General features: G+C 42.7%; 1 protein-coding gene across 1 annotated transcript in view; it reads left to right on the plus strand.

The window, feature by feature from the left end:
* Window positions 1-18,293, plus strand: part of PRDM9 (PR/SET domain 9) — an 18,964-nt gene extending 671 nt beyond the window's left edge. The window contains 11 exon segments of the mRNA XM_023218222.1: window positions 773-925; window positions 1,290-1,413; window positions 1,740-1,847; window positions 9,582-9,631; window positions 12,815-12,971; window positions 14,079-14,180; window positions 14,389-14,660; window positions 15,063-15,130; window positions 16,115-16,216; window positions 16,218-16,308; window positions 18,048-18,293. Coding sequence (XP_023073990.1) covers window positions 857-925; window positions 1,290-1,413; window positions 1,740-1,847; window positions 9,582-9,631; window positions 12,815-12,971; window positions 14,079-14,180; window positions 14,389-14,660; window positions 15,063-15,130; window positions 16,115-16,216; window positions 16,218-16,308; window positions 18,048-18,293 — 1,389 coding nt within the window. The 5' untranslated portion in view covers window positions 773-856.
* Window positions 18,294-18,579: the final 286 nt, after the last annotated feature.

Raw genomic sequence — 18,579 nt, forward strand, 5'->3', positions numbered from 1 at the left:
GAGGAACCGCAAATCCCCTTTCATCCCGAGGAACCGCAAATCCCCTTGACCTGATGAATCTCAAATCCTGTCAACTTGAGCACCCCGAATCTCTTCAACCTAAAAGACCCCAAATCTCATCCTGAAAAACCACAGATACTATGAGCCTGAGGGATACCAAAGCTCCTCAGTTCGAGATACCCCAAATTCCCTCAACCTGAGAAACCCCAATTTCTTCAGTCTAAGACATCTCGAATCCCTTCAGCCTGAGGGACTCCAAATCTCAACCTGAGAGACAGTTTCCCCTTAGAGAGGCAGACTGCTTTGCTCCTGGATTTTTCTAGAATCTTCAGGTGGAGATCCCCAAATCCTGTCTATGAGAAATGTTTATTTTGCCTCGCTGAAACAGAACCCTGCTCCTCAGTCTGACCTAAGTCCCAGCAGTCAGGGGGCCTCAAGGTCTCCTTGGGACTCCTGTGGCTCTCACACCTCAGGACTCCCCTAAAACACCGGTAGCTACAACCCTCCAGCCACCTGTGCCACCCTTCTCCAAATGAGCCAAGCTGCAGGGGAACTAAAAGAACAAAACCCAGCTTATATTAGGTGGTAGCTCATGGCCAGTGGAGGCTTTCCCATTCCATCAGTACCCCCAGACCTCCCTGGGGTGCTTGATACCTCACCAGGAACCCACATCTTTCTGCTCTGAACACCCCAGCCAGATGGAGAAGACAGAGCCTGGTCCTGGGTAGTGCTCAGGGCTGTTGCCCGCTCTCAGCACCTTCTCCTTCCACAGGAGCCTTTGGCCTAGGAGCTGGGAGACTCAGAGCCCTTCCCACACTTGGAATTGGAGCAAGTCCTTCTAGACAGTCCCAGCACCATGAGCCCTGAAAGGTCCCAAGAGGAGAGCCCAGAAGAAGACACAGAGAGAACAGAGCGGAAGCCCACGGTGAGAAGTCAGGGAGGTGAAGCCAGACTCCTAGCAGGAGCTGATCTCTGGAGTGCTGCCGACTCCTGGCCTGTACCCTTGGGTGATCCTGTCTGAATGTGCATGGAATGGGGCAGCTGGTCCTGGGCAGGACATGGGGGAGAAAAGAACACTAGCATCAGCGACTGTTCTGTGTCAGCAGAGAGCTAGGAATGCTCAGCGTATGTTCAGTTAAATGGGACACAATCTGGAGAAGGAGGGAAGGTCTTTATGTTTCACAGAGACTCCCAGAGGCCCCAGGCTATGCCCTACACACAGGGTAGAGGAAAAGGACCAGCTCGATGTGTACTAGTAAATCACTGACAGAATCTGTTACTTCCTCTAGGTCAAAGATGCCTTCAAAGACATTTCCATATACTTCACCAAGGAAGAATGGGCAGAGATGGGAGACTGGGAGAAAACTCGCTATAGGAATGTGAAAAGGAACTATAATGCACTGATTACTATAGGTAACAGGAAGTGCTGGGCACAGACCAGTCTGGGAGACATAAAACAGGTCTTTGGTCGCTATATTATTTTAGTTCTCAGGTGGTGGCATCTGCCCACAATTCCCTTTTGCATGGAGACAAATCTGGAGGGAAATTTTGTTCTTTTACATCAGTGCAGGACTGAGTGTGGATACTGACCATGCAGAGGTCACATCTTGACCTTGTTCAAGGCTCTCCCAGCTCATCAGACTGAGCAGCACTAGCTTTGTGGTGCCTTCCATTGCCACTGCCCTTTGTTCCTCATCCCAGTTCTTCCGTTTTAGAACAAAATTTTTGCTTCCTTTCAGGTCTCAGAGCCACTCGACCAGCTTTCATGTGTCATCGAAGGCAGGCCATCAAACTCCAGGTGGATGACACAGAGGATTCTGATGAAGAATGGACACCTAGGCAGCAAGGTAAGAGGGAAGGGAAGGAGGACTTTTTTTTTTTTTTTTGAGATGGAGTTTCGCTCTTATTGCCCAGGCTGGGGCGCAATGGTGTGATCTTGGCTCACTGCAACCTCCGCCTCCCAGGTTCAAGCGATTCTCCTGCCTCAGCCTCCCAAGTAACTGGGATTACAGGCATGTGTCACCATGACCAGCTAATTTTTTGTACTTTTTTTTAGTAGAGATGGAGTTTCTCCATGTTGGTCAAGTTGGTCTTGAACTCCTGACCTCAGGTGATCTACCCATCTTGGCCTTCCAAAGTACTGAGATTACAGCTGTGAGACACCACACCTGGCCTATTTTTATTTATTTATTTATTTTGAGACAGAGTCTTGCTCTATCATCCAGGCTAGAGTACAATGGTGCAATCTCGGCTCACTGCAACCTCCACCTTCCGGGTTCAACAATTCTCCCACCTCAGATTCTCGAGTAGCTGGGACTACAGATATGCACCACCATGCCCAGCTAATTTTTATATTTTTTGTAGAGATGGAGTTTCACCATGTTGGCCAGGCTGATCTTGAATTCCTGGCCTCACGTGATCTGCCTGCCTTGTCCTCCAAAAGTGCTGGGATGATGATGATGATGATGGTTATTATTATTACAGACAAGGTCTCACTCTGTCACCCAGGCTGGAGTGCAGTGGTGCAATCATGACTCACTGCAGCCTCAAACTCCTGGGCTCAAGCGATCCTCCCACCTCAGCTTCCCAAAGTGCTGGGATTACAGGCATGAACCACAGTGCATAGACCCCAGGAAGATTTAGAAGTGACCTCTTGGCCAGGCACGGTGGCTCACACCCATAATCCCAGTACTTCGGGAGGCCGAGGAGGGTGTATCACTTGAGGTCTGGAGTTCGAGACAAGCCTGGCCAACATGGTGAAACCCCGTCTCTACTAAAAATACAAAAAATAATAATAATAATTAGCCGAGCATGGTGGTGGGTGCCTATAATCCCAGCTACTCAGGAGACTGAGGCTGGGGAATAGCTTGAACCCAGGAGGCAGAGGTGGCAGTGAGCTGAAATCACCACCACCCTCCAGCCTGGGCAACAGAATGAGAAGACTTGGTCTCAGGGGGAAAAATGTGACCTCTTGAAACCAGCCTGGGTTTAGGTCTCAGCTACATTTCAGAATTTAACAAAGGAAAAAGGATTTTCCCTCAAAAACATAAATGTTCAACAAACAAGCAAAATGCAAGACAGTATATACAGTAAGAGGTTATTCATACATCGTTGTTGGTTAGTTTTTGTTTTTGAGATAGAGTCTCGCTCTGTTGCCCAGGCTGGATTGCAGTGGCACAATCTCAGCTCACTGCAACCTCCACCTCCCAAGTTCAAACGATTCTCCTGCCTCAGCCCCCCGAATAGCTGGGACTACAGGCACGTGCCACCATGCCGGGCTAATTTTTGTATTTTTGGTAGAGATGGGATTTTGCCATGTTAGCCAGGCTAGTGGCAGACCTGCTTCGGTCTCCCAAAGCGCTGGAATTACCGTCGTGAGCCACCACACCTGGCCTCATATAAAGTTTTAAAACCTGTAAACTATGTATAGTATTTATAGATATAATAATAAGTGGTAAATGCATAAAATCTAAATGTGAATAAGAATGCCAAATTCAAACCATTTATCATCACAACAAAAGAGGGAAGGGCTGGCAGGTGGCTTCCCTGTGGTTTGGTTAGTTTTTCTGTTTGTTTCTATTTTTGTTTTTAAGTTTTGAAATAAACATAAAAAGACCTGAAACAGTTGTGGCAGAATGTTGACATTGGACTAAATGGTGATGGATGTATGGGTTTTCCAGTACTATTCTCCATTGTTTTCTATATGTTTAAAATTTGTCATTCTTTTTTTTTAAAAAAAATTGTTTTTGCTAAACATTGTTAATAAATCATAGAACAATTAAAGAAAACGTAATTAAACTGTAAATCCACAAAAAAATCTTTCTAACACCAATCTCCTAATAGTTTAGTTATTGAGTTAAATGTCTTAGAAGAATAAATAATATTAAGTAAAGATACATCATTTATGTACATTTAATCATACTATATGATCCTCTTGTACCAAAATGAATCTACTTCTTTGTCTCAATTCTGGAGTGAGTTTGAGAGAGCTGTTTAGTTTCCCTGATCTTTCCCATATGTCACTGACCAGAGACAGCATCAAGTAAATAAAATAATGTGCCATAATTATAAAATGAAAGTGCAAAGCTCATTTTCTCTTCTACTTCTTGGTCAGGAGAGTTTAGAAGTAAAAAGAGTCAATCTGCCCAAACTAGAGAAAGCAACTTGGATTCAGTCTATGGTTTCCCCATCTATGAATTTTAGATTCCTTAGGACGTAAAAGTATCATAAGAGGTATGAAAGGCCAGTGTTTGCTTTTCTGCAAATGCTTTGACATGAAAAGAATGTCTCTTTAGAGGGAATCTATCTCCTGTGGTTTATCACACATCTATACATCTTTATCTGAACTCAGTTAAAATCCCCAGTTTAAGTCAATTTATTTTTTATTGTGGCAAGAAATACAATAACATATATTTACTTTTCTAACAATTTTTAAGTGTACAACTTTATTAATTATAAGCACATTGTTGTGCAATAGAACCCTAGAACTTTTTATCTTGCATGACTAAAACCCTATACCCACTGAACAATAACACCGTATTTCCTCCTCCCTCCAGCTCTTGGCAACTGCAATTCTGTTTCTATGAATTGGATTACTTTAGATACCTCATATATGTAGAATCAGCCATGAAATATTTTTCTTTTTGTGACTGGCTTATTTAATCACTTAGCATAACGTCCCCAAGATTCACCCATGTCACAGCATGTGACAAGATTTTCTTCTTTTTTAAGTCTGAATAATATTCCTCTCCATGTATATACCACATTTTTAAAATCCATTCATTCGTCAATGGGTATTAGGTTGCTTTACCTCTTGTCTATTGTGAATAACGCTGTAATAACTATCAGTGTGCAAATATCTCTTTGAGATCCGGTTTTTAATTCTTTTTACTATATTGTATAACCAGAAGTGGAATTTCTGGATCATAAGGTATTTCTGGTTTTAATTTTTTGTGGAAGTGTCATACTGTTTTTTACAGTGTCTGCACCATTTTACATTCCCACTACTATGGTTTGAATGTGTGGAAGTTCACGTATTTGAAACTTAGTTGCCATCGTGACAGTATTAACAGGTAGAGCCTTTAAGAGGTGCTTAGGTAATGATAGCTCCAACCTCATGAATGGATTAATGCGATTATCATAGGAGTGGGTTAGTTATTGCAGGAGTGGGTTCCTGAGGAAAAGGATGAGTTGGGCCCTTCCCTGTCTTTCTCTCTGTCTCACATTGCACACTTACCCTTCCACCATGTCATGATGCAGCTTGAAGCACCTTGCAAGATGCCAGTGCCATGCTCTTCAACTTCCCAGCCTCCAGAACCACAAGCCAAATAATTCTTTTCCTTATAAATTACCCACTCTGGGCCAGACGCGGTGGCTCATGCCTGTAATCCTATCACTTTGGTAGGCCGAGGCAGGTGGATCACAAGGTCAGGAGTTCGAGACCAGCCTAGCCAGCTTGGTAAAACCCCATCTCTACTAAAAATACAAAATTAGCCAGGCATGGTGGAGTACATTTATAATCCTAGCTACTTGGGCGGCTGAAGTAGAAGAATCACTTGAACCCGGGAGGCAGAGGTTGCAGTGAGCCGAGATCGCACCACTGCACTCCAGCCTGGCTAGGCAACAGAATAAGACTCTGTCTCAAAAACAACAACAACAACAACAAAAAACCACACAAATTACCTACTCTGTTACATTCTAGGAAAGCAGCAGAAAACAGACTAATCCACCCACCAACAATGAGCAAGTGTTCTAATTTCTCCACATTGTCGCCAACACTTGCTATTTTCTGTTTTTTTGACAGAAGCTATCATAACAGGATAAGGTGATATCTCATTGTGGTTTTAATTTTCATTTCCCTGATGATTAGTGATGTTAAGCATATTTTCATATGCCTCTTGGCCATATATGTATCTTCTTTCGAGAAATCTCTACTCAAGTTTTTTGCCCATTGTATTAGTCAGCCCAGGCTGCCACAAGAAAATACCATACACTGGGTGGCTTAAACAACAGAAATTTCTTTTCTGACATTTCTGAAGCCTGGAAGTAAAAAATCAGAGTGCCAGCATGGTTGTGTTCCGGTGAGGGCTCTCTTCCTGACTTGTAGGCAGCCTCCAACTCACTGTGTATTTACATGAATTATTTGTGTGCCCACAGTAGGAAGGAGAAGGAGAAGGAATATCTTCCTCTTCTTATAAAAGCAATACTATCCACTAGAAGATTTTTTTTTAGACAGCCTCACTCTGTTGCCCCAGACTGGAGTTCAGTGGTGCGATCTCAGCTCACTGCAAACTCCACCTCCCGGGTTCAAGCAATTCTCCTGCTTCAGCCCCCTACATAGCTGGGACTACAGGGGCACACCAGCTAATTTTTGTATTTTCAGTAGAGATATGGTTTTACCATGTTAACCAGGCTGGTCTCAAACTCCTGTCTTCAAATGATCCGCCCATCTCCTTGGCCTCCCAAAGTGCTGGGATTATAGGAATGAGCTACTATGCCCAGCCAAAAGCACTAATGTCATCTTAAGGGTCTCACCCTCATGACGTCACCTAGCCCTAATTATCTACCAGTGGCTCCATCTTTAAATACCATCATATTGAAGTATTAAATATGCTTCAGCATATGAATTTTGGGGAAACAAAATTCAGTCCATAGAACTCATTATTTAATTATTTGTTTTGTTGTTGTTGTATTATAGGAGTTCTTCATATATTCTGGATCTTAACTCTTTTTTTTTTTTTTTTTGAGACAGAGTTTTGCTCTTGCCGCCCAGGCTGGAGTACAATGGTGCAATCTCAGCTCATTGCAACCTCCACCTCCCAGGTTCCAGTGATCATTCTGCCTCAGCCTCCTCAATAGCTGGGATTACAGGCACACACCACCATGCCCAGCTAATTTTTTGTATTTTTAGTAGAGATGGGGTTTCACCATGTTGGCCAGTCTGGTCATGAACTCCTAACCTCAAATGATCCATCTGCCTTGGCCTCCCAAAGTGCTGGGATTATAGGCATGAGCCACAGCGCCTGGCCTGGATATTAACTCTTTATCTTCTTTCTTTGAGACAGAGGCCTCACTATGTTGCCCTGGCTGGTCTCAAACTCCTGGGTTCAAGTGATCCTCCCACCTTAGCCTCTGAATAGCTGGACTATAGTTATGTGCCACTTCACTCAGCAACATTAACCCTTTATCAGATATGTGGTTTGCATATATTTTCTTCCACTCTATGGGATGTCTTGCCACTCTGTTGAATGTTTTCTTTGTTACACAGAAGTTTTTAAGTTTGATGTAGTCCTACTTGTCTAATTTTGCTTTTGTTGCTTAGGCTTTTGGTGTCATATACAAGAAGTTATTGTTTATTTCAATGTCATGAAGATTTTCCTCTGTTTTCTTCTTGAAGTTCTGTACTTATAGGTCTTACATTTCAGTCTTTAGTCTATTTTGAGTTAATTTTTATATGAGATATGTGGTAAGAGTCTGTCTTCTCTTTTGCATATGTATATCCAATTTTCCCAACACCATTTCTTGTAGACTGTCCTTTCCTCCATTGTGTAGTCTTGGCATCCTTGCTGAAGATCATCTGACCATATACACAAGGGTTTATTTCTTGCCTCTCTATTCTGTTCCATTGGTCTATATGTCTGCCTTTATATCAGTACCATGCTTTTCTGATTACTGTAACTTTGTAATATGCTTTGAAATCAGGAAGTATGAGGTCTTCAACTTTATTCTTCTTTTTCAAGATTGTTTTGGCTCTTCTGCTTCTTTAGAGATTCTATATGAATTTTTGGATATTTTTCCATTTCTGAAAATAATGGCATTGGCATTTTGATAGAGATGACATTGAATCTATAGATCATGTTGACAGTATGAACATATTAACAATATTAAATCTTCAAATCCATGAACACAGGATGTCCTTCCATTTATTTGTGTCTCCTTAAATTTCTGTTGGCACCATTTTGTAGTTTTCAGTGTTCAAGTTTTTTGCCTCCTTGGTTAAGTTTGTTCGTAATTATTCTATTCTTTTTGATGCTATTGCTGTTGGGATTTTTTTCTTAATTTCCTTTGTGGATTGCTCATTGTTACTAAATAGAAACACAACTGTTTGGGGTGTGGATTTTGTATGCTGAATTCACGTATTATTTCTTCTTTTTTTTTTCTTTTTGAGACGGAGTCTAGCTCTGTCACCCAGGCTGGAGTGCAGCTGCATGATATTGGCTCACTGGAAGCTCCACTTTCCAGGTTCAGGCCATTCTCCTGCCTCGGCTTCCCGAGTAGCTGGGATTACAGGTGTCCACCACCATGCCCAGCTAATTGTTTATAATTTTAGTAGAGATGGAGTTTCACCGTGTTAGCCAGGATGGTCTCCATCTCCTGACCTGGTGATCTGCCCACCTCGGCCTCCCAAAGTGCTGGGATTATAGGAGTGAGCCACGGTGCCTGGCCCAAATTCATATATTACTTCTAACAATGTTTTGGTAAAAATCTTTATAGTTTCATTTCCTTTTTTTTTTTAAGATGGAGGCTCGCTCTGTCTCCTCCCAGATTCAAGTGATTCTCCTGCCTCAGCCTCCTGAGTAGCTGGGACTACAGGCGACCGCCACCATGCCTGTAATCCCAGCACTTTTGGAGGTCGAGGCGCGTGGATCATGATGTCAGGAGATCAAGATCATCCTGGCTGATAGGGTGAAACCCCGTCTCTACTAAAAATACAAAAAATTAGCCGGGCATGTGGTGGCAGGCGCCTGTAGTCCTAGCTACTCAGGAGGCTGAGGCAGTAGAATGGCATGAACTTGGGAGGCGGAGCTTACAGTGAGCCGAGATTGCGCCACTGCACTCCAGCTGGGCGACAAAGCGAGACTCCATCTCAAAAAAAAAGAGGACTTTTCTTATATGACCTTTATTTTATGTTGAGGTGATTTCTTTCTATTCCTAACTTGTTCAGTGTGTTTTTCATGAAAGGTCAGTCAATTTACATTTTAAAAATTAATGTAATAGATACCTTATTAGGTATACCTTAATAGATAGGGGGAAACAAATAGGAAGTTTTGTCTATTTTTTTAAATCTTAAGAAAATTAGCAATGCCTCTAATAGAAGCATAGGCCTTAATGATACTTCAGAAAACATTTCCAAATCGCCTTTGGATAATACTTGGAATCATCACTCTCTGACTCAGAACTCTCTGTCTCTACTGAGAAACTCCAGAGTTAGGCCAGGCATGGTGGCTCATGCCTGTAATCTGAGCACTTTGCGAGGATGAGGCAGGTGGATTACCTGAGGTCAGGAGATCAAGACCAGCATCTCCAACATGGAGAAATCCCGTCTCTACTAAAAATACAAAAATTAGCCGGGTGTGGTGGCGCACACCTGTAGTTCCCAACAACTCGCAAGGCTGAGGCGGGAGAATCGCTTGAATCTGGGAGATGGAGGTTGCAGTGAGTGGAGATTGTGCCACTGCACTCCAGCCTGGGCGACAGAGGGAGACTCTGTCTCAAAAAGAAAAAAAATGTAATAAAAGAGAGTATCTCTAGAGTTTGGAAACATTTACCAACCAAACCACTGATTTCTCATCACCTTTCAGTTAAACATCCTTGGATGGCCGTAAGAGTGGAACAGAGTAAACACCAGAAGGTAAGTATTTTCCAAATCCTCTTGACAAGAAACCTTCCTCATAGATCCAAGCATAGGTAAGAGAAGGAGAATGTACAGACTATCATAGGGAATACTGCCTTCCTTTCCTGATCTCTTTAGCACAGTGTCTGACATCATTATTTTAAGAGTTAATGAGAACAGCAACAACAATCGCTACCATGGTGTTATTTTCTCAGCATTTTCAGACTTTATTTTAAGCATTTTAAATGAATAAACTTTACATAAAGTTCCTATTCAACTTACATATAGTACCTATTAAGTAGATGCTATAACTATAGCCATTTTGCAGATGAGAAAACTGAGGTAAAAAATGTTCAGTTATATCCCTGGGATCACATTCAGTGTTGGTGCAGTCTAATCCAAAACTCCTTCTCTAAAGCACTTACAAGATCATTAAAAGTTTCATAGTTTTATAAAGTTTATGCTGTCTTACTCATATGTCTTACATAATTCATCGAAATGACTTTTGAACCTCAGTTTTCCTTATTATGGTAAAGTGAGATTTGCACTAAAACACTATGATTAAGGGAAGCTTCCAAGCAAATAGACCATTCATACTGTGGATGGTCCCAGAAGGAGATAGGGTCCCTACCCTCCTAAGGAACCCATTCTGATCAGAGGAAGGAGCTTCCAGCCCTGAGGAGTTTCAGGTTTGAAGACTGAGAAACAACAAATAAGAAAATGGTTTAGGACTTAAAAATATATTCTTCTGGAATTGATTTCAAATGCTCATTCCTATAGAAGGCAGTAACAGCTCCCTCCTCTGGGCTCCAATTAGGGAACTGTCAGGTTGTTTGGAATTATTCGTTTAGCCTGCCTGCTGCCTCTTCATTGTGAGCTCTTCAGGAGTCTGGTCCATGTCTGATTTTTCTCAGAACTCCCAAGCCCAGCTCAGGGCCTCTGAGAGCCTCCTTAGTGTTTTCTGAATGACTGATTCCAAGTTTATGAATTAAACTATAAGTAACAGGGTCAAAGAATGCTGAAAATATCTTAGAGTTAGATCAGGACTATGAGATAATTTTTGTTTGTTTGTTATTTTTCTGGGTTAGGGGAGTGATTTGAGATAGGGTCTGGCTCTTTCACCCAGGCTGGAGTGCAATGACTCAAGCTCGGCTTACTGCAGCCTCCATCTCCTAGGTTAGTGTGATCCTCCTGTCTCAGCCTCCCGAGTAGCTGGGACCACAGGCATGCACCACCATGTCTGGCTAATTTTTATGTTTTTTGTAGAGACAGGGTTTTGCCATGTAGCTCAGGCTGGTCTAGAACTACTGGGCTCAAGTCATCCTCCCACCTCGGCCTCCCAAAGTGCTGGGATTACAGATGTGAGCCACCATACCCCGTCTGTGAGAAAAAATTAGTCTCCTTTCCTTTCCTTTTTCCTTTCCTTTTTCCTTTCCTTTTTCCTTTCCTCTTTTTCCTTTCCTCTTTTTCCTTTCCTCTTTTTCCCTTCCTTTTTTCCCTTCCCTTCCCTTCCCTTCCCTTCCCTTCCCTTCCCTTCCTTTCCTTTCCTTTCCTTTCCTGACAGAGTTTCACTCTTGTCACCCAGGCTGGAGTGCAGTGGCACAATCTCAGCTCACTGCAACCTCCACCTCCTGGGTTCAAGTTGTTCTCCTGCCTCAGCCTCCCAAGTAGCTGGGATTACAGGCACCCACCACCACACCCGGCTAGTTTTTTATAGTTTTTGTAGAGACGGGGTTGACCAGACTGGTCTCAAACTCCTGACCTCAGGTGAACTGCCTGCCTTGGCTTCCCAAAGTGCTGGGATTACAGGTGTTAGCCACTGGGCCTGGTGAGAAAAATTATTAATCTCACATTCATACTGTATTAAGTAGCTCAAAAAACACTTTGGTGAACATTATTATCTTTCATGTTCACTACAATATTGAGAATTAGCGCCAGGGGCAGTGGCTAACACCTGTAATCCCAGCACTTTGAGAGGTGGAGGTGGGCAGATCACCTGCGGTCAGGAGTTTGAGAGCAGCCTGGTCAACATAGTGAAATCCCATCTCTACTAAAACTACAATAATCAGCTGTGCGTGGTAGTGGACACCTGTAATCCCAACTTCTCAGGAGGCTGAAGCAGGAAAATCGCTTGAACCTGGGAGGTGGAGGCTGCAGTGAGCTGAGATTGTGCCACTGCACTCTAGCTTAGGCAACAGAGTGAGACTCCCTCTCAAAAAAATAAAAATAAAATAAAGAATTAGCATGGGCTGGGTGCGGGCGCTCATGACTATAATCCCAGCACTTTGGGAGGCTGAGGTGGGTGGATTACTTGAGGTGAGGAGTTTGAGACCATCCTGGTCAATCTAGTGAAACCTCGTCTCTAATAAATTAGCTGGGTATGGTGGCACATGCCTGTAATCCTAGCTTCTCAAGAGACTGAGGTAGGAGAATCTCTTGAACCTTGGAGGTGGATGCTGCAGTGAGCTGATATAGTGCCACTGCACTCCAGCCTAGGCAACAGAGTGAGACTCCTTCTAAAGAAACCAAAAACAAACAAACAAACAAACAAACAAAAAACACATGTATGCCAATTTCTGGATCAGGAAACTGAAGAGAATTAGGTAACAATACACCCTTATTCAAGCAGACAAGCAGAATTAGCAGAATTGGTACAGGAACTAACTAATCTAATTCCAAAGCCAAATATTCTTTCCAGGATATGGCAACATGCAACTTTGACGTCACTTTCTTAGTTGTCTAGATATATTTTTGCCAATCATCTCTTTGTTCTGTTCCCAACCTTACTGCTTTATTACCTCATTTTCTGGATGTGCTTCGTCCCTCTGTGCTTTTCTACATTTCCCCTTCCATCAACAGCCTACTAGTTTATGGAAGATTCCCTCCTTCTCTCTGTAAGCTCTTACCCGCTTCTTTCACAGATCTTGTTGATTCTCCAGCTAGTCTTCCCAAGTATTCTTCCTTCCCTTTAACTTACATAGAACATTTTAAAGAAAGTTGAAGGAAAGAGCCTTAAGATATGGGTTAGAGTCCCAGATTCACTACTCACTTAGACCTTCTTTTTTCCCTCTAGTATTTAGACACTCTAGATATTTCCAAGGTTTGAACATTAACTAGAGTCATGCATATGAAAACATGTTGCAAGCTATAAAGAACTAAAGAAATGCAAGTTGTCTTTAATATGTGACTCTCACATTAAAGGGAATGCCCAAGGCATCATTCAATAATGAATCTAGTTTGAAAGAAGTGTCAGGAACAGCAAATGTACTGAATACAAGTGGCTCAGAGCAGGCTCAGAAACCAGCGTCCCCTCCTGGAGAAGCAAGGACCTCTGGACGGCACTCTAGACTAAAACTGGGTAAGAAAAAATATTTGGGGGGACTTTAGTCTCTCTATGTCCTCTAGAAAGGTTGATGAGTATGGTCTACCTATGTGGGTGGACTTTGCATAGGCCTGGCCTTAAGCTGGACTCAACTGTGAGACCAGAAGGTAGATGCGGAATTTTGTTAAAATTGTATATTTATTTGTTCACTGAGACAGAGTCTCACTCTGTCACCCAGGCTGCAGTGCAGTAGCACAGCCTTGGTTCACTGCAACTTCTGCCTCCATGAAAATAGCCATTTTCTTGCCTCAGTTACCTGAGTAGCTGGGATTATAGGCATGCGCCACTGTGCCCAGCTGATTTTTGTATTTTTAGTAGAGACAGGATTTCACCATGTCAACCAGGCTGGTCTTAAACTCCTGGCCTCAAGTGATCTGCTCACTTCAGCCTCCCAAAATGCTGGGATTACAGGCTTGAGTCGCCATGCCCAGCCTTGGATACAGTATTGAATAGCATGGAAAAACATCAACTTTGAAGTCACTCACTTGGGTTATAATCCACAGAGAAGTATTGGGGCTTTGGGCAAATCTTGTAAATTCTCTGAGCTCCTGAATGGTAATCTGTAAAATGAGACCAAGTATATATAGACCAAGAACATTGTTTGAAAGCATAATGAACTGATACATGCAAGGTGTCCAAAAAATACCTCTCTGATAATAGATATTCTTTTCTGCGTTTCTGCATTTCTTCTTCCATCACATGTCTACTAGTTCATAGAAGATCCCCTATAGAGACCATACTTTCTTAGTGTTGTATGTTCAGGCCTTTGTTCAATGCCTGAGATGTAATGTGCCCTCAAGAAATACTTTCTGAATGAATAAATGCATGAATAAACCATTTTGTAAGTAGAAAGGTTGGGAGGTTAATGGGATAATAAGAACAGCCAGAAACTAAAATTGAATAGGCATCTGCAGTCAGTGTGGGTGTGGGGTCTAAGTCTCTCTGAAGCAGTAAAGAGGGGGAGACTAGAGTATGTAGAAAGGTAGATGCTAATTTGATGGTAGGATATTTCACATTTTCTTATGAAACAAGGATAAACACCCCAGACTCCCAATTTTACCCATCTACTCTTCTCCAACCTAGAACTCAGGAGGAAGGAGACTGATGGAAAGATGTATAGCCTGCGAGAAAGGAAGGGTCATGCATACAAAGAGGTCAGCGAGCCGCAGGATGATGACTACCTCTGTAAGTGACCCTTTTGGCCACTCACACAGCTTGCTGTTACATCCTGGTACAGTAATTTCATCATTTGGCCCACAAATCATTCCCTTTCTCTAATGAATTAGAGTATAGGATTGGGGCTGCATGATGTGAGTGCCAAGCTCTTTCTGAAGCTCTCATATCAAGGAACATGCATTACAATTTTCCTAATCTCTGCTTCCCTCACTTCCAGATTGTGAGATGTGTCAGAACTTCTTCATTGACAGTTGTGCTGTCCATGGGCCCCCTACATTTGTAAAGGACAGTGCAGTGGACAAGGGGCATCCCAATCGTTCAGCCCTAAGTCTGCCCCCAGGGCTGAGAATTGGGCCATCAGGCATCCCTCAGGCTGGGCTTGGAGTATGGAATGAGGCATCTGATCTGCCACTGGGTCTGCACTTCGGCCCCTATGAAGGCCGAATTACAGAGGACGAAGAAGCAGCCAACAATGGATACTCCTGGCTGGTAAGAAGAGCCTGTCATTTCCCCTGTTCTGTCTTCCCACATCCCTTCTGTGCCTTTGGTGGGACATCACCTTCTACATGTTAGGATATAGGTAGGGAAAGCATGGTTAGCTCTGTGTACTCAAGGGTCTTTGCAGGAACATGGAATTCTTGTTTAGAGATCAGAGGGTACATGGGAGCAGAGTGGTACAAAGACAAAGAAATGCATTCTCCCTTGTGGAGCTTCTGCTCTTATTGGACAAACCAACTCAGATGTATAGATGATAACTAAGGTGCATACCATGTGGTCTCAATTGGCAGTTGAAGTTATGCATGCCCAAAGACCATTGATGACAGTGTAGTAAAATAATTCCTCTGATTTTTACCCTTTATAAAGCCTGTACCTTATTTTTCTGAAACTCAGATCACCAAGGGGAGAAACTGCTATGAGTATGTGGATGGAAAAGATAAATCTTGGGCCAATTGGATGAGGTAAGGCCAGTAGCTCTCTGAGTTTCAGAGAGAACTTCCATTTCTCACAAACCCGGATTTCCTTCCTTCTCATCATGCCTCCCTCAATGATTTTCACATCCCCTATTTCTATTTTTCTCCATACAATTCTATTTTATACCATCAACATTTACAAATAAAAAGTAAAAATATAGATATTATGATTTATTGGTATCAAAACATAAATATGTATGCCAGACAAAATTGAGGCACCAAGATAAACCTTGAGAAGCCTAGATTCATGGGGGACACTGAATTCATGCTTTAGTTTATGTAATCCACGTTTATTAAGCACTTAGTATGTTCCAGGTTAGGAAGCAAAGTTCACTACTTGAACAGAAGAGAGCTGCAGGATGACCCAGCCCCTTTCCAAAATGGGCTCTCATTCCATCAGAGAGTAGAAAAATGAATCAACTATTACCATTCTATGTTATTAGGCCAAGAGAAAGAGACTTCTAAGTTTCTCTGGGAATCTGGGGAAGTCAGATGAATGGCACCTGAGTGAACTGTAGGGTGATTAGAGGAAGGCCTATCAAAGAAAGATGGACTTGGGCTGAGTGTAGAATGATATGCGCTAATCTAGAAGCAGAGTACACGATAAATATACCAAGCACCAAGTTCTGTGGTATAAAAGAATTAATTTAGAGTTTAGAGAGGCTAGAGGTCAATGTGTTTTATGGCCAATCAAGGTGGAGTTAAGTCTGGAGTTGGGCTTTGAAAAAATGGTTGATTAAGCATGGCAGGGAAGCATTCTAGGCAGGATGAGCACTGCAGTCAGAAGTGCAAGTTCATATGACATTGTGAAAGAGATTTAGGAATGAGCAGAAGGTTACCGGAGGAGTGGTGGAGGAGTGGTCAGCACAGACCATGGAGGCCTTCACCAGCAGGTGATGGGCCAGACCTGGATCTGTCAGATACTGGGAACTCACTGCCTCTTTTCTTTCCCTTTGCCTGCCTTGACCCCAGGTATGTGAACTGTGCCCGGGATGATGAAGAGCAGAACCTGGTGGCCTTCCAGTACCACAGGCAGATCTTCTATAGAACCTGCCGAGTCATTAGGCCAGGCTGTGAACTGCTGGTCTGGTATGGGGATGAGTACGGCCAGGAACTGGGCATCAAATGGGGCAGCAAGTGGAAGAAAGAGCTCATGGCAGGGAGAGGTAGGCATCACTGTTACTCTTTTTAAAGGACAGGAAAGAAATAATTAACCTAGAGAATTTTCATGGTTTAACTCTTAAGTAGAGCAAAATGCCATCTACAGTCAGTAAAATTTCAAATCAGTGGCTTCCAAAATTAAAGATTCGTGTTATATGCCTTTGCCTCTTTGGAACAATTTTTATATTTTTAAATCTTTGTTCTGATTTTATATTCTAAGTACTTCATGCACAAAGTATATAACAGCATATAGTGCTGAAAGACTTAAAGACAAAAATCAAGTTCTCAAACACCTACCAGCTCTCCCAATGAGGTATTTTCTTTTGGCATTTCCTTGATATTTCTTAATGATATGCATGTGTTGCTATTCATTCATTCATTATCTCAATTAGCTGTTATGAGATGTATAGATGATGACTCCATGTGAACTCCTACTCAGTGCCAGACGATGTTGCAGGAAGTATAAATACAGATTGATCAAGACAATCAGAAAAACTGCTCGTGAACAGATGATATGTGAATTAGGGAACCATATGATTACCTACAGACATATGTGTAATATCAGACGGTGATTAGTGCTTTGAAGAAAATGAATCCAGAAAGAATATCTGGGGATCAGTGTGAGGTGAGAGTAGAGTGTTGCAGGGAATTGTCAGGGAAAGTTTTTCTTAGGAGACAGCATTTGAGAAGTACGAGTGCCTGTGGGCCAAGGGTTCCAGGCACAGGGCAAAGCTAGTGCAATGGTCCTAAGGCCAGAAAGAGTTCAGCTTTGGTTCATTTTTGGAAAATAGGCTCCAGTGGGTCATCTGCTCAGAGCTGCTTCAGTTTCCAGGTGAGAGAGAATGGTGGGCAGGATGAAGGTGGGGAGCATGGAGGTAAGCCTGAGTAGGGATATATTTTGAAAAAAGACTTCCTATTGTATTTGAAATGTGCTCAGACTGAATGAAATATCTCAAACTTGAATACTTGATGTGCAGCCTGAGAAAGCGCATATCCTCATTTTATGATTTGTGGAATCTGAAATAGAAGCAATCCATGCACCTAGTTGGGGCAGCAGGACCCAGAGTCCTTTAGTCAGTGGGACCTGGACAACTCTGTGTTGGCCAACCTGAACCCCACTTCTTGATGGAGAACCAGGCACATAACAGTCCTCAATTAAATATGTCCTTTTGAATGAGGAGACGCAAATTCAGATTTGCTCACACATCTTCTCTTTAACCACATTTGTGGATCTCCAGGCTGAGTGCTCCTAATAGATCCTTTTCCCCTCTTAGGAAGTCACTAAGGACAATCTCACCTAAGTCACCAAGAGTGTTATTTCTCAATAGAATAAAATAGCTGAAGACCTCGTGTTAGCAAAAGTGCCCAGGGACCAAGGAGGGAGGATGTGGCAGAGGGTGATCAGGGAAGGCTTTATAGGACTTGGAAGATACCTGCAATGTGGGGGAAAGGTCGCTGCAGTTCCATCTATGTAAGGAATGACACTGCCCCTGATGCTGTTTGAGGTTACCTAGTCTGGCTGATACATAGAAAAGGCTCTGGATTTTTTTTTTTTTTTTTTAAGATGTAGTGAATAAAAGTGGAATGGAAAAATGGACTGTAAAGGACCATCCAGCACTTGCTGGGAGAGAGCTTGCATTGTTAACATATGAAGAATGCTTGATTCTTCATTTGATCTTCATACCTTCATATGTGGTAAGGCCTGAACAAAACATCTACCCTGACCAAAAACTTCCTCTTTCAGAACCAAAGCCAGAGATCCATCCATGTCCCTCATGCTGTCTGGCCTTTTCAAGTCAGAAATTTCTCAGTCAACATGTGGAACGCAATCACTCCACTCAGAACTTCCCAGGACCATCTGCAAGAAAACTCCTCCAACCAGAGAATCTCTGCTCAGGGGATCAGAATCAGGAGCAGCAATATTCTGATCCACCCAGCTGTAATGACAAAACGAAAGGTCAAGAGATCAAAGAAAGGTCCAAACTCTTGAATAAAAGTACATGGCAGAAGGAGATTTCAAGGGCCTTTTCTGGCCCACCCAAAGGACAAATGGGGAGCTCTAGAGTGGGAGAAAGAATGATGGAAGAAGAGTCCAGAACAGGCCAGAAAGTGAATCCAGGGAACACAGGCAAATTATTTGTGGGGGTAGGAATCTCAAGAATTGCAAAAGTCAAGTATGGAGAGTGTGGGCAAGGTTTCAGTGATAAATCAGATGTTATTATACACCAAAGGACACACACAGGGGAGAAGCCCTACCTCTGCAGGGAGTGTGGGCG

This window comes from Piliocolobus tephrosceles, chromosome 4 (genome assembly GCF_002776525.5).
Source record: "Piliocolobus tephrosceles isolate RC106 chromosome 4, ASM277652v3, whole genome shotgun sequence".
In the NCBI taxonomy this organism is placed as follows: Eukaryota; Metazoa; Chordata; class Mammalia; order Primates; family Cercopithecidae; genus Piliocolobus; species Piliocolobus tephrosceles.